Here is a 16,293-nt window from a genome sequence, read left to right as displayed (position 1 = left end):
AACAGGTAATTACCAAGTGATCCATTCCCTGTCACCCATTCCCAGCTTCTCTGAACCCTTCTCAGGGCTTAGGCCACTTCCCCAGGGAACCAGGCCCGCCCACTACTCCAGGTCCCAAGTCTGGGACCCTGCTGCTGTATTCCCTGGGTTGCTTCCCACTGAGTCCCATCACCTTCGCCCATTACCTTAGGGTTACAGTTTTTGGGTTCTCTCTGTCTTATCCCTGCTTGAGCAGTGTCTTTCCCAGGCCTCCTTCCTAGAGAGTCTCTTTGTCTTCCAGTCCTTCCTCACCCTTCTGGTTCCAGCTAGGAACCAACCTGCTCAGGCCCTGCAGCTCCTTTTAGCTGAGCCTGCTGCACTCTGATTGGCTGCTTCCCTGCAGCCTTTCTAGGCAGCCCTGGGGGACCCACTTTCACTGCTCCTTTCCTGAGGCAGAGTATGTTAGGACTGCGAGGCCTGGCACACCCCCATCATAGGGATCTCCTCTGTGTAAACAAGGATCTTTCCTTTTGTTCCTTCCTCATCACCAGCAACATTCTTCTAGTTAAGGCTGATTATCCCTTTAGGAACAGCACTGACTGACTCTTTAATTAGCTGAAAAGTCATTGCTGTGTGACTTATGGCTCACATTTGAATGTCTAAAGTCTGGTCTGCACTACAGACCTATCTTGGAATAAGTTCGTTGCTCAGGAGTGTGAAAAATGGTTGAAGTAGTTATGGCACTTTAGAGACTAACGCATTTATTTGAGCGTTTATTTGAGCTCAAATAAATTTCTTAGTCTCTAAGGTGCCACAAGTCCTCCTTTTCTTTTTGCGGATACAGACTAACATGGCTGCTACTCTGAAACCTGAAGTAGTTATATTGACCTAACTCCCCGTGTAGCCAGCACTGCTTCTCCCACTGACGTAACTATCGCTTCTCAGGGAAGTGGATTAACTACACCAATGCGAGAACAGTCTCTCCCGTCAGCTTAGAGCATCTTCATTAAAGTGCTATAGCAGCTGTGCTGATGCAGCGTTTTAAGTGCAGACTGGTCTTGCCAGCCCATGGGAACAACACTATGTGCAGGAGAAAAACAAGCACATTCTTGCCTAAGGCATTGTGCCATAGGGGAATTTAAAAGCACAGAGTGAGAGCGAAATTGGAAGTACAAATATCCCATGTTTCCCAAAATTAAACTTTAACTCCTGAACAGCCCATGGTAGTCAAGCCTGAGTATTTCCTACTTATAAGCTACAGAACCAGAAGGCATCTGATATTAGGCTAAAGCTTTATTAAGAACTGGGATGAGATCATTTGACAAATATTCAGAGATGTATTCTTGAATTAGCCCCATAATACTGTACAGCAGTCCTCAGCTCTTAGAAAACGAGGCTTTTTCCCAATGCATGGTCACCTGTAAACTGGCTGTAAGAGGCAGGTTTATTCGGATCTGGGGGTCAGGGAATGTTTTTGACAGTGAAACAGGGAAGGGAGTCCCACCTCTGATTCATGGTCCAATTATCAGATCAGGAATTAACAGAAGTTAAGGGGCAGCTGCCCATGGGCACATCTCAGGGCTTCTCTCCACTTACCAGGGGATCGATGCGCGGCAATCGATCCACAGGGGTTGATTTAGTAAGTCTAGTGAAGACCCGCTAAATCGACTGCCGATTGCTTTCCTGTCGACTCCGGTATTCCACCGGAACAAGAAGCATAAGCTAAGTTGACAGGAGAGTTTCTCCCATTGACCCAGTGCGGTGTAGACACCGCGAAAGGTCGACCTAAGCTACGTTATTCACGTAACTGGAGTTGCATAACTTAGATGGACTGAGCCCCATAGTGTAGACCTGCCCTTAGTGTTGTTGGGGAGGAAACAAATAAGGAGGCAGGAAACCTTAAATATCAAGTGGAAAGAGAGAGATGCTTTCAGGGGTGGCTAGGGAGCTGGGAGAAAACTGAGTCATTTATGGAGACGGCGAAATTGGCAGATTTAGAGGAGTAGAGGAATAAGGAGTTGATGATGAGTACTTTCAACTTTTATATTGCTAAAAATTAGATCTGTCTTTTGTCTTCCAGTTGATGAGAAACGCAAGTCCAAGACAACACACACAGTGCTACTGGAGATAATCAAAGAAGAAGGCCTGTAAGTACAGATGTTCACAATTATCTTGATAAAAGTAAACCTTCAGAAGTGCTGTGTATGTGCATCCAGTGAGCCTCCATATATCTGGATATACTAGTCTCCATATATCAGTCACTTCATTTGTCTGGATTCTCTGTGGTATGAGTTTCTAATCATACAGGTGCAGTCTCCTTTTAGATAACCTAGCCACCATAAATAATAGGCTGTTTTGGGGTATGCTTTCCAGTCAAAGGTTCATTCTTTCTTCTCCCCCACCACCTGGAGAATCCCACAAATGGCTTTTTGGACCCAGGATGGAGAACTAGGATCCTGTGTAGCAGAAGTTAACCTTCATGTCCTTGCATAGAGCTGTGCTGTAGGAGTTGCATGCCTGCCTACAGAACCTTGTTGAAAAGTACTGACTGAGAAGTAGGTGTGTATGTAACCCTCCCTTGGAGCTCTTACTCCAAGAATTCCTGGTATTTTACACTAGAGTAGAGTTGTCAGTCCTAGCATCCTAGCCAGGTTCCAGTTTGCCTAATAACATTTTGCCTTTTTCAGACTTTACCCATGCAGTTACAATTGGTGAAACTAGGAGTCTGTCTACAGTTAAAACTCCCATTGGCATAGGTAATCTACCTCCCCAAGAGGCAGTAGTTAGGTTGACTGAAGAATTCTGTCGACCTAGCGCTGTCTACATCGCTTATGGGTTTGGATTTTTCACAATCCTGACATACTTATTTTTCCAGTGTAGACCAGGCCTAGTTTAAACACTTTCCCTACCCCCTAAAAATAGAAAAGGAGTGAAAGAGGAATCCACAGATATGGATGTCATGATTTTTGTGACCTGAGAATCATGCAGGATCAACAATAAACTGTGTGTAAGGCTCTGGGAAAGCAAATGCCAAAAAGTAAGAGTGAGCATGGGGAGAAAAAAACACTTGTAAACTAGCTGATACCATCTTTGACTCACAGTTCTGTATTTCCATTATCAATTCTGAGGAATTTATAGAAGGTGTAAACAGCTACAGAAATCAAGGCGTCCATAATAAGAGAGAGATTTGAGGATGTAATAGTTGGATTTGAAAGACTGTAAAAATGAGACTTCTTACACTTACAGCAAAATTGAAAATCCAAGTTCTTCAAATGGTTGCACATGTCCATTTCACTTCAAGTGTGTGTGTGTGTGCGCGTGTCAGTGCACCCAAGGCAGTAAATTTTTTCCCCATATTGATATCTGTCAGGGTGGTGCATGTGCTCTCAGCAGAGCTTCGCTGTTAGCCTAAGGTACAAAGGGCAGAGCTGCCTCAATCCTCCTCAGTTCCTTTTTACCATGATAGTTGGAATGTGTGTGCTCATCACACCTTTTCCTTTCTCTTATGAAATAATGTTTTCTAAAAATTATTATTGTATATAGTTTTAGTTAGTGTACTTGCTTTTGGCAAATTTTTGCTTGTTTTTGTTGGAGCTTTTCAAGCTCTGTCCTGGGGCATGCCTAAATCCCCAGGGTTTAAGTGCTTTTCTGGCTGTAACAAATCTATGCTAGTCAGCAATCCTCACTCCCATTGTTTAGGGTTTATGGGGAGGACATATTAGGTATAGGAGCCCTATCTGCAGGGGTTTAAGTCTAGGAAAGTAAGACTTCGACATCTCTTCATGGAAACTGCTTTATGCCTCCACTTGGAACCCAGCCACTCGGTACACAGGGGTTCAGACTTAATCCACCCAGGACTGCACTACTAGACTTGGCGGTATCCCCTTGCCAGAGGGAGTCAGAGAAAAGATGCCGCTCTCCTTCTCTGGTGCTGCACAAATGGCTGAAGAAAGCAGACAGTTCACGTTCTTCTAGCCAGAAAAGCCCTCTTTGTTCATGAGGGCTAGGACCGCAACGACATCACACAGGAAAAAGGTGGGCACTGAGGTTAGAGCTCCAGGCCCAGCTAGGCAACTCCCTGGTATCACATACCTGACTAGCAATGTAGAGTTGTTGTGTCCGGCACCACCTTTGGTACCATGAAGACTGGCTGCATTGTTAGGATCTTCTTCAGCATTGACTTAATTGTCAGTGAATGTTCTGGGGCATCTCTCCCTCTCGGTACAGATGACACCTGAGGGACTTCCTTTGCTTCTTGGTTCCAGACTCACCTTTGCTGCAAGACATTGAGGTACCGGCATTGCCCATTCATGCAATGCAAGCTTTGGTACCTGTTTCATCCTTGGTACTATGAGGGGCTACGCAGTTTTTGGTACCATTGTGGTGGAACTGGGAGGTGGTGAGGGCTAGCACCTACATAATGGAACTAGTACAAGGGTTGATGTATGTTTCTGGCCCCCCAATGTTTTCTGCTCCCATATTATCTTGTAGAGGCCGGAGTAGGACCTGGAGGAGGGTATGGAGTGGATGTGTTGGTGCATGGGAACAGGTTTGCCTCCAGGGAGCAGGTAGCAACAACTCTCCTCTCCTCTTCTTCTTTTACATTGGCTGGGGTTAGTGTTCAGGGACCACACAGGGCTGGCTGGAAGAGATGGTCACTCATGTGAGTCCCTAGTCCAGCCCAGTCTGACCAGCCATTGCTGATAGAGATACCCAGTCCAGTGAGGGCAGGTGTGTGTGTGCCAGCCACTGAGGAACTGGCATAGGAATGGAAGTAGAAATTGCTGGGATGCCCCTTTCCATCCTGGAGCTGGCTACTCCCTCCCTCTCAGTCTTAGTAACTCCCCTTGCTTCCCTTCTTATCCCTCTCTGCTCCCCAATTCACAGCGAGCTTCTGCCTTCCAGTTGATGATACTGATGGTAGCCAAAAGCTGTGCTGTTTAGCAGGGAAGACAAACAGTACCATTAGCAAGAAAGCTGCTAATGCTTCCCCTGTTACTATCTACTTCTTGTCCTTCCGGGTCCCAATGTCCTGCTGCACCGCCTGGTACTGCACCACCTTGGCTTTCTGATTATACTTACTCCTCCCTGGAGTTGGAGGTGGGATCATACACACTCATTACAGGAGGTCTCAGATTTCCCTTTCTGCTGGTTGTGGTCTTGGCACTGGCATTCTCACTGGACCAGGTCCAGGGATCGGATGCTTTGGGGTTGGTCTCTGATACCATATCAGATCCAGTAATGTCTTTTTTGGAATCCTCAGGGTGTCCCTCCAGACACTAGGTCCTCATCTCCTGCACCTACTACTACTAAGTCTCTGTCCAGTCACTCTATCTAGTGCCAATCCCAGTACGCAGTAAGTGGTGGAACTTAAATCTCCAGAGTCTGGCCCATGTGGTAAGGAGGTTCAGCAGGCATCAGAACAGGTTGATACTGTGATGTCATCACTGAACACTTCCTCACCTTCTCCTGATGAAGCCACTGTCTTTGAATTGTCCTCCCTGGTTCCTGACAATTATTAGATGTATGAGGATGCTCCTTGGTTAACTCCCCAGGAAATGGACTGTTCCTTTAAAGTTAAAAACATGCTTTTAAATAGCAGAAAGCCATCCACCAAATGCACTTACTTCATGAATAAGACCCTGAGAAAATCATGGCTTTTTAAAAAAAATTCATGGCAGTGTAATGGTAAAATATAGAATTTTGTGGAATATGCATGACTGCCAAACTGCTATGATTTTTCCAACAGCAGGGAGTTGGAAATGAGCATCCATGTGCACCAGTCTTGTGCTCTGTGTGGCTCCTACCATGCGGCAGCATTTGTGGGAGGGACTCAGGAGCTGGTTTATGTGACAAACAAAAGCCAGTGCCGCTGCTACCCAGAACACACTACAAGCCATACCAATTACAAGACTGGCTTGCATGAATGCCTACTTCTACCTCTTTGCTGTTGGAAAAATAGTGATATTGGACTAATTTAGCATTTTCTGCACAGTTCATGAAATTGGAATTTTCACAGGCCCCTGGTCATGAAATGGAAAAGATTCTCTGTGTGGTCCCAGTGGAAGGGTACCCCTCCCTTGCAGGTTTCCATATATTTTCTTCTGGATTATCTGCTTCACCTAACAGAAAAGAACTCTGTCAGTTCCCTGAGAGTTCACTTGGTGGCTGTTTCTATACTCCGTTCTCCTATAGAAGGAAGATCTGTTTTTTTCTAACCTTACTACTGTTAGGGTATGTCTACACTACGGAATAAGGTCGAATTTATAGAAGTCGGTTTTTTAGAAATCGGTTTTATATATTCGAGTGTGTGTGTCCCCACAGAAAATACTCTAAGTGCATTAAGTGCATTAACTCGGCAGAGTGCTTCCACAGTACCGAGGCTAGAGTCGACTTCCGGAGCGTTGCACTGTCGGTAGCTATCCCACAGTTCCCGCAGTCTCCGCTGCCCATTGGAATTCTGGGTTGAGATCCCAATGCCTGATGGGGCTGAAACATTGTCGCGGGTGGTTCTGGGTATATATCGTCAGTCCCCCCTTCCCTCCCTCCCTCCGTGAAAGCAAGGGCAGACAATCGTTTTGCGCCTTTTTTCCTGAGTTACCTGTGCGGACGCCATACCACCGCAAGCATGGAGCCCGCTCAGGTAACCGTCACCGTATGTCTCCTGGGTGCTGGCAGACGCGGTACTGCATTGCTACACAGCAGCAGCAACCCATTGCCTTGTGGCAGCAGACGGTACAATACGACTGGTAGCCGTCATCGTCATGTCCAAGGTGCTCCTGGCCGCGTCGGCTGGGAGCGCCTGGGCAGACATGGGCGCAGGGACTAATTTTGGAGTGACTTGACCAGGTCATTGTCTTTAGTCCTGCAGTCAGTCCTATTGAACCGTCTTATGGTGAGCAGGCAGGCAATATGGATTGCTAGCAGTCCTATTGTACCGTCTTCTGCCGAGCAGCCATGAGATGTGGATGGCATGCAGTCCTTCTGCACCGTCTGCTGCCAGCCAAAGGTGTAAAAGATAGATGGAGTGGATCAAAACAAGAAATAGACCAGATTTGTTCTGTACTCATTTGCCTCCTCCCCCGTCTAGGGGACTCATTCCTCTGGGTCACACTGCAGTCACTCACAGAGAAGGTGCAGCGAGGTAAATCTAGCCATGTATCAATCAGAGGCCAGGCTAACCTCCTTGTTCCAATAAGAATAATAACTTAGGTGCACCATTTCTTATTGGAACCCTCCGTGAAGTCCTGCCTGAAATACTCCTTGATGTAAAGCCACCCCCTTTGTTGATTTTAGCTCCCTGAAGCCAACCCTGTAAGCCGTGTCGTCAGTCGCCCCTCCCTCCATCAGAGCAACGGCAGACAATCATTCCGTGCCTTTTTTCTGTGCGGACGCCATACCAAGGCAAGCATGGAGGCCGCTCAGCTCACTTTGGCAATTAGGAGCACATTAAACACCACACACATTATCCAGCAGTATATGCAGCACCAGAACCTGGCAAAGCGCTACCGGGCGAGGAGGCGACGTCAGCACGGTCACGTGAGTGATCAGGACATGGACACAGATTTCTCTGAAAGCATGGGCCCTGCCAATGCATGCATAATGGTGCTAATGGGGCAGGTTCATGCTGTGGAACGCCGATTCTGGGCTCGAGAAACAAGTACAGGCTGGTGGGACCGCGTAGTGTTGCAGGTCTGGGACAATTCCCAGTGGCTGCGAAACTTTCGCATGCGTAAGGGCACTTTCATGGAACTTTGTGACTTGCTTTCCCCTGCCCTGAAGCGCATGAATACCAAGATGAGAGCAGCCCTCACAGTTGAGAAGCGAGTGGCGATAGCCCTGTGGAAGCTTGCAACGCCAGACAGCTATCGGTCAGTTGGGAATCAATTTGGAGTGGGCAAATCTACTGTTGGGGCTGCTGTGATGCAAGTAGCCCACGCAATCAAAGATCTGCTGATATCAAGGGTAGTGACCCTGGGAAATGTGCAGGTCATAGTGGATGGCTTTGCTGCAATGGGATTCCCTAACTGTGGTGGAGCCATAGACGGAACCCATATCCCTATCTTGGCACCGGAGCACCAAGCCGGCGAGTACATAAACCGCAAGGGGTACTTTTCAATAGTGCTGCAAGCTCTGGTGGATCACAAGGGACGTTTCACCAACATCAACGTGGGATGGCCGGGAAAGGTACATGACGCTCGCATCTTCAGGAACTCTGGTCTGTTTCAAAAGCTGCAGGAAGGGACTTTATTCCCAGACCAGAAAATAACTGTTGGGGATGTTGAAATGCCTATAGTTATCGTTGGGGACCCAGCCTACCCCTTAATGCCATGGCTCATGAAGCCGTACACAGGCAGCCTGGACAGTAGTCAGGAGCTGTTCAACTACAGGCTGAGCAAGTGCAGAATGGTGGTAGAATGTGCATTTGGACGTTTAAAGGCGCGCTGGCGCAGTTTACTGACTCGCTTAGACCTCAGCGAAACCAATATTCCCACTGTTATTACTTCTTGCTGTGTGCTCCACAATATCTGTGAGAGTAAGGGGGAGACGTTTATGGCGGGGTGGGAGGTTGAGGCAAATCACCTGGCTGCTGGTTACGCGCAGCCAGACACCAGGGCGGTTAGAAGAGCACAGGAGGGCGCGGTAAGCATCAGAGAAGCTTTGAAAACCAGTTTCATGACTAGCCAGGCTACGGTGTGAAAGTTCTGTTTGTTTCTCCTTGATGAAACTCCCCGCCCCTTGGTTCACTCTACTTCCCTGTAAGCTAACCACCCTCCCCTCCTCCCTTCGATCACCGCTTGCAGAGGCAATAAAGTCATTGTTGCTTCACATTCATGCATTCTTTATTCATTCATCACACAAATAGGGGAATGACTACCAAGGTAGCCCAGGAGGGGTGGTGGAGGAGGGAAGGAAAATGCCACACAGCACTTTAAAAGTTTACAACTTTAAAATTTATTGAATGACAGCCTTCTTTTTTTTGGGCAATCCTCTGTGGCGGAGTGGCTGGTTGGCCGGTGGCCCCCCCACCGCGTTCTTGGGCGTCTGGGTGTGGAGGCTATGGAACTTGGGGAGGAGGGCGGTTGGTTACACAGGGGCTGTAGTGGCAGTCTGTGCTCCAGCTGCCTTTGCTGCAGCTCAACCATACACTGGAGCATACTGGTTTGATCCTCCAGCAGCCTCAGCATTGAATCCTGCCTCCTCTCATCACGCTGCCACCACCTTTCAGCTTCAGCCCTCTCTTCAGCCCGCCACTTACTCTCTTCAGCCCGCCACCTCTCCTCCCGGTCATTTTGTGCTTTCCTGCACTCTGACATTATTTGCCTCCACGCATTCGTCTGTGCTCTGTCAGTGTGGGAGGACAGCATGAGCTCGGAGAACATTTCATCTCGAGTGCGTTTTTTTTTTCTTTCTAATCTTCACTAGCCTCTGGGAAGGAGAAGATCCTGTGATCATTGAAACACATGCAGCTGGTGGAGAAAAAAAAAGGGACAGCGGTATTTAAAAAGACACATTTTATAAAACACTGGCTACACTCTTTCAGGGTAAACCTTGCTGTTAACATTACATACATAGCACATGTGCTTTTGTTACAAGGTCGCATTTTGCCTCCCCCCACCGCGTGGCTACCCCCTCAACCCTTCCCCCTCCCTGTGGCTAACAGCGGGGAACATTTCTGTTCAGCCGCAGGCAAACAGCCCAGCAGGAATGGGCTCCTCTGAGTGTCCCCTGAAGAAAAGCACCCTATTTCAACCAGGTGACCATGGATTATATCTCACTCTCCTGAGGATAACACAGAGAGATAAAGAACGGATGTTGTTTGAACGCCAGCAAACATACACTGCAATGCTTTGTTGTACAATGATTCCCGAGTACGTGTTACTGGCCTGGAGTGGTAAAGTGTCCTACCATGAAGGACGCAATAAGTCTGCCCTCCCCAGAAACCTTTTGCAAAGGCTTTGGGAGTATATCCAGGAGAGCTGCGAATGCCAGGGCAAATTAATCCTTTCACATGCTTGCTTTTAAACCATGTATAGTATTTTAAAAGGTACACTCACCAGAGGTCCCTTCTCCGCCTGCTGGGTCCAGGAGGCAGCCTTGGGTGGGTTCGGGGGGTACTGGCTCCAGGTCCAGGGTGAGAAACAGTTCCTGGCTGTCGGGAAAACCGGTTTCTCCGCTTGCTTGCTGTGAGCTATCTACAACCTCATCATCATCATCATCTTCTTCGTCCCAAAACCTGCTTCCGTATTGCCTCCATCTCCATTGAAGGAGTCAAACAACATGGCTGGGGTAGTGGTGGCTGAACCCCCTAAAATGGCATGCAGCTCATCATAGAAGCGGCATGTTTGGGGCTCTGACCCGGAGCAGCCGTTCACCTCTCTGGTTTTCTGGTAGGCTTGCCTCAGCTCCTTCAGTTTCACGCGGCACTGCTTCGGGTCCCTGTTATGGCCTCTGTCCTTCATGCCCTGGGAGATTTTGACAAAGGTTTTGGCATTTTGAAAACTGGAACGGAGTTCTGATAGCACGGATTCCTCTCCCCATACAGCGATCAGATCCCGTACCTCCCGTTCGGTCCATGCTGGAGCTCTTTTGCGATTCTGGGACTCCATCATGGTCACCTCTGCTGATGAGCTCTGCATGGTCACCTGCAGCTTGCCACGCTGGCCAAACAGGAAATGAGATTCAAAAGTTCGCGGTTCTTTTCCTGTCTACCTGGCCAGTGCATCTGAGTTCAGAGTGCTGTCCAGAGCGGTCAAAATGGAGCACTCTGGGATAGCTCCCGGAGGCCAATACCGTCGAATTGTGTCCACAGTACCCCAAATTCGACCTGGCAAGGCCGATTTAAGCGCTAATCCACTTGTCAGGGGTGGAGTAAGGAAATCGATTTTAAGAGCCCTTTAAGTCGAAATAAAGGGCTTCATCGTGTGGACGGGTGCAGGTTTACATCGATTTAATGCTGCTAAATTCGACCTAAAGTCCTAGTGTAGACCAGGGCTTAGATTCTTGAAAGGGTTGCACAGGCTCTTCCCATCTGTAAGAGATCCCACACCATCATAGGATCTAAAATTGGTTTTGTCAGCTTTAATGGGACCCACCCCCCCTTTAAGCCTATGACTAGTTGCTCTTTTTCTCATCTCTCAATGAAGGTAGTGTTCCTGGTGGCTATTACTTTGGCTAGTAGCATAACAGAATTTCAGGCTTTAGTTGCTGATCCTCCATCTCCCATATGGTATTCTATGAAGATAAGGTCTGCTTATATCTACATTTCTAACTAAAGTGGTGTCAGATTTTCACCTAAATCAGTCTATATACTTACCAACTTTTTTTCCAAAGCCTCACTCTCATAAAGATGAGGAAAAACTCCATACTTTGGACATCCACAGGGCATTAGCTTGTTATCTGGACAGCACTAAGCAGTTTAGATTATTCATCTCCTTTGCTGACAGACGAAGGGTCAACTCATTTCTCCTCTGAGAATTTCCTCCTGGATTTCTTCCTACATTCTACTGTGCTATGATATCACTAAGGTTTCAACACCTGAGAGTGTTTCAGCACACTGCAAGCAGCATCAGCTGCTTTCTTAGCCATCAATGACATTTGCAAGGCTGCAACTAAGTCATCTGTTCATATCTTCACCAGTCATTATGCTGTCTCCCAAGCCTCAAAAGATGATGCTAGATTTGTGAGAGTTGTGTTGCAGTCCTTGTTCAGCTAGACTCCGATACCCTCCTTGATCTCATACTGTTTGTCAGTCACCTGGAATGGACATGTTCAAACACTTGAAGAAAAAAAATGATATACCTGTTTGGTAACTTTTTCTTCGAGTTAGGTTGCATGTGTCCATTCCATGACCCACCCTCCTTTCCCCCTTCATCAGAGTCAAAAATATGGGCTGCTGGTGTGAAGGAACTTGGGGTGGGTCACCCATTATACCTTTAGCTGACATCACAAGCATGTGGAGGGCACGTGCACTGCCCTAATGGGAAAAATCTCCCACATATTGAAGAACAACAGTTGCCAAACAGGTACATAACCGTTTTTTTCCTGGCAATGGGAAACTTATTGATTTCCCTCAAGACACTTAAGAGCTCTAGATAAAGCTAACCTAGTTTTGGAGAAATGGGTGGGACAACTGGAAAAACAATAAAAGGTGCAAGATCCCAAGCATAGTATGGGTTTCAGTTGGCAAAGGCTCCTTTCACGCTATACAAATATTTGTGGTAGTGGAATTTGTTTTTTTTAAAACCGGTTTCGTTAACACAGGTTTTCTTCTTAGGCCCTTGTCTGCACCAGGAAAACACTGTTCTTAACTTGTCAAAAACTGCTTTGTCTGTTTCCTCTCATTCCCACTTTTCTCAAGTGATGTTGAAAGCAGTTTTCTGCTGGTGTGGTCTAGTTCATCTTCCTGTTGTGAACTTGATGAGACAAGTTCAACACCTGGATAAAATTCAGGACAGTAACTTGGATTTACTCTTATCACCAGGACAGGTTTGCATTGAGGGTACTGGTAACTTGAGCCACTAAAATAAACTGATTTTTCTTATTTTTGATGTTTGCTGTTTTGCACTTCGGGAGGTTTCTGCTGGAAAAATATTTGTAATCAGATCATCGGAAGTATCTCTGATTTTTAGGAACACTTTGCGGGTTTATTTTGTTTTTAAATAGAGTATATGGTTCATATAAGGTGTATATATATTTTTCCTGAGATAAAAGGGACCAGAAACATGCAAGAGTTGGTTTTTCCTTCTCCATCTTCTCTTTCTTCCCACCAGTAACTGTACTACTGACAGGTTTCAGAGTAGCAGCCGTGTTAGTCTGTATTCGTAAAAAGAAAAGGAGTACTTGTGGCACCTTAGAGACTAACCAATTTATTTGAGCATGAGCTTTCGTGAGCTACAGAAGTGAGCTGTAGCTCACGAAAGCTTATGCTCAAATAAATTGGTTAGTCTCTAAGGTGCCACAAGTACTCCTTTTCTTTTTGTACTACTGACAGTTAATCATGGAAGCCTGTAACTTTAGAAACTTAACTCTTCATACTTTCCCAATGAAATGGGGGAATGTTGATACGTACAATTTGAAGATACACTGACTATAGATTTTCTGAGTCTGTTTCTCTTTTAACTTATACCAGCATTTGTAACTCCACTTATTTCAGTGGAGTTACTCATGAGTGTTATCAGTATAAGGAAAGAATTGAGTGCTTTATTTTAACCAGTAATAGAGTTAAGAATTATATTGAGTCAGTGTGATTGTTACTGGTTGGAAATAGTCTCAATATAATGGTAATATATGTAGTGCCAGCTGTGTGAATCTTCCCCCCCCACCCCCACCCCCACACACAAAGAAAAGAAAAATAAATAAATGCAATTTTTAAAAATTGTGTTTGCTGTCCCTGGCAAAGAGTAGATGTTGTTTTCTATCCCAAAGGTACAGTATTTCAGTAGCATATAAAAAATTCCTATATTGATGGATCTGCAAAACACTTTGGGATCCTTGTGGATGAAAGACAGTGTATAACTCCTTCTTGGGTCCACAACTCTGTTCTCTGTGTATCTGTTTAACCAATGGCTTCCAGTGCTTTTTTACTCTTTGGAGGTCTGATCTAAAGTCTGTTGAAACCAATGGAAAAATTCACATTGACTTCAGAGGGCTTTGGGTCAGATCCCAGATGCTTTCAATTTATGATGGTAGTTTTCTGACCCTTACTTTGCCTGCTGTTTTTTCTCCTCAGCCTGGCACCGTATCGAGGGTGGTTCCCTGTTATCTCCAGCCTCTGCTGCTCCAATTTTGTCTATTTTTATACGTTTAACAGTCTCAGAGCTCTCTGGGTCAAAGGCCAACATTCTACCACAGGAAAAGATTTGGTCCTGGGGTTTGTTGCAGGTAATGGAACCTATAAGGCATGATGACATAGTATGTCATAACATGAGATTCTGTGAAACTCCGATTTTTAACCGAATTACATAATGACCTCCTTGCTTTATGAAGCCCTTTGGAGGTCATGCTGGCTGGGTGTTTTGTATTTTGTATCTTATAGAGAACTGCTTCATATTATGGCTCTCTTTATTTGTCATGCATATTTACTCTAGATCTTCTACCACCCCACATTCTCTGGGGGTGTGGGTGTATATGTACACACACACTTATAAAATGATTTCTGTTGAACGCTCAGACAAAAAAAGTATCTGATATTGAGCCATTTTCTCTATGTAATGTACCCATTACCATGGTACCTAAATGTCATTATCTTCCAGGACAGATCAAAGTGGGAGTAGATTTCCTACTGATATTAGGCTTCTTTGTTAAAGATTTTTGCAACTTTGCAATATTTTGAATGACTAAATCTTCTTTAACTAGGTGTTGAATCAGTAGCTTTTACCACCATCATTGAATCATGTGGAGTAGAACTTCCAGCAGATATCTAACGGGGGAGAGGTCTGTTTCCCACCCATCCCGCCTTCCTTTGCAGGCAACAAAACTAGATTGGAAGAGTTTTAACAAAACTTGTCTGGTTTCTAAAAATTCCCAAAGCTGTAAACAACATGGCTTCTCTTATAACTGAGTCTAGCTGGATGGTAACTAATAGATATACTTTTCAACATGTTGGGCCAAATTAATCCCTGAAGTAACCCCACTGAAGACTGGTCAAGCAAATTCTAAGACAAAGAAACCTTTAATTAGTTGTTGAAAAACCCGTTGTTTTGGCTTCTGTGGCCTCATTGGAGAAACTACAGAAATAATTTTAGTTAGAAGTTGTGTAGTTATCTTTGCTGTGTGTTGGGCTTTTTTTAAATTCCTGCTATGTAGTTTTCTATACTATGTGAATTACTACTGAGTTATTTTGTACATTGAAATTAAACAAGGAAAAAGTGTAGAAAAACACCCATTTTTTGTGTTTTACTTTTGTTAAGATTTATTTTCTTCTCCTTGTGGGGTGCTTTTGTATTAGGTGTCGTGAACGTACTCTTGACCACTCCACTCTGGGTAGTGAACACACGACTGAAACTGCAGGGAGCAAAGTTTAGAAATGAAGATATTGTACCAACCAACTACAAAGGCATTGTAGGTAAGCACCTGCTGCAGTCATTTTTCTCAGTGAATTTCATGTTTGTGAAAGATATTGGATTGATGGCTCTGAAGACCAAAGTCCCTTATTCACGGTAGCACAGGTCTCCCACCCTTCCTGTATGTGTGCACAGTGCCCATCTTTGATCCTGAAAAGGGGCCCACCTAAGGGAGGAGGGTTGTGCAGTCTTCCTGACCCATTCAGTTCTTGAATGTTTTTGTAGAAACTGACAAGGGAGCCAACTTTTGCCGGTTCTGGTTGTAGCTATTAGGGGTGTGGATGCTTATTCTGCTAGGCCCACAAACTGATTTCATGTAGGTTATTGAATAGCCAATGAGGTAACTGTGGCTTCCAGTCATCACTGAACTGGACTAAAGTTTGAACTGTCAGTCTAGAAATATAAGACTTTATTTACCATCATTAATCTCCTGAGCTATCCAGTCCTCCAAACTGTCTCCATTTTTTTAAATATGCCTCAGTGCTCTATTCCTGTATAGCTCCTGTATAGTAAATATTTTTTTGTTGGAGGTAGAATATACATCCCATGATTCCTTTTTTTTTTTCTTGCTGCCTGAGAACTCCAGAGAGTGACCTTATGACCGTGACCCAGTGCTGCTGACTGACTAGCAATAGCCTCTCCATGAAGATCTTGTATATTTATTTTATTGCCCTGATCCATGCTTTTGAGTGGGGGAAGAAGTCAAATATTTAAACTTTGTGGTAGCCAGCTTCTCTAAACACAATTCTTTATTACAGAAATTTCAAACTTGAACTGTTTGAAACATAGGGAATTAATTTTGGTGCTATGTACCTTATTTTTGTAAGTGAAAAATGTCTCATGTTTAAAATGAAAACCAAAGACGTTCAAGTTCCAATTCAGCCTCTTGATTTTAGTGTTAGCAGGTGGTGACTGGGAGATGACATTCTAAGGCAGCTTCCAGTTAAATGGAACAGAGGCAGAGGGAGGTTAACTTTATGATCAGCTATGCTGCCTGTTGTTAAAATGAAACATAACCAAATAAAGCTCTGAAGAGAGCCATTTTAGCTAGAAGAATCTCATGGTGACATTGGGCCTCTGTAAAAGGGGAACATCTACACAAGGAGTTAAATATAAGCTGTATGACTAGTGCCAGTTTGACCAAGAAACACTTCTGCCCCCCACTCTGTCCATCATTGTCCCTGAATTTGTTCATTAGTTTAAAAGGCAAAAGAAGAAGTGTATCACAGGGAGCAGTGGGACCAGGCTG

The 16,293-nt window shown here is 45.2% G+C and overlaps 1 protein-coding gene across 2 annotated transcripts in view; it reads left to right on the top strand.

The window, feature by feature from the left end:
- Positions 1-16,293, top strand: part of SLC25A17 (solute carrier family 25 member 17) — a 55,393-nt gene that overhangs the window by 23,950 nt on the left and 15,150 nt on the right. For both annotated transcript variants that reach the window (XM_074941672.1, XM_074941671.1), the window contains exons 3-5: positions 2,060-2,126; positions 13,712-13,863; positions 14,930-15,046. In XM_074941672.1, the coding sequence (XP_074797773.1) occupies positions 2,060-2,126; positions 13,712-13,863; positions 14,930-15,046 (336 nt within the window). The remainder of the gene's footprint in view (positions 1-2,059; positions 2,127-13,711; positions 13,864-14,929; positions 15,047-16,293) is intronic.

The sequence above is a fragment of the Natator depressus genome, chromosome 1, assembly GCF_965152275.1.
Source record: "Natator depressus isolate rNatDep1 chromosome 1, rNatDep2.hap1, whole genome shotgun sequence".
In the NCBI taxonomy this organism is placed as follows: Eukaryota; Metazoa; Chordata; order Testudines; family Cheloniidae; genus Natator; species Natator depressus.
Note: the sequence above shows the minus strand (reverse complement) of the source record. Positions and strands in the feature narration are given on the sequence as shown.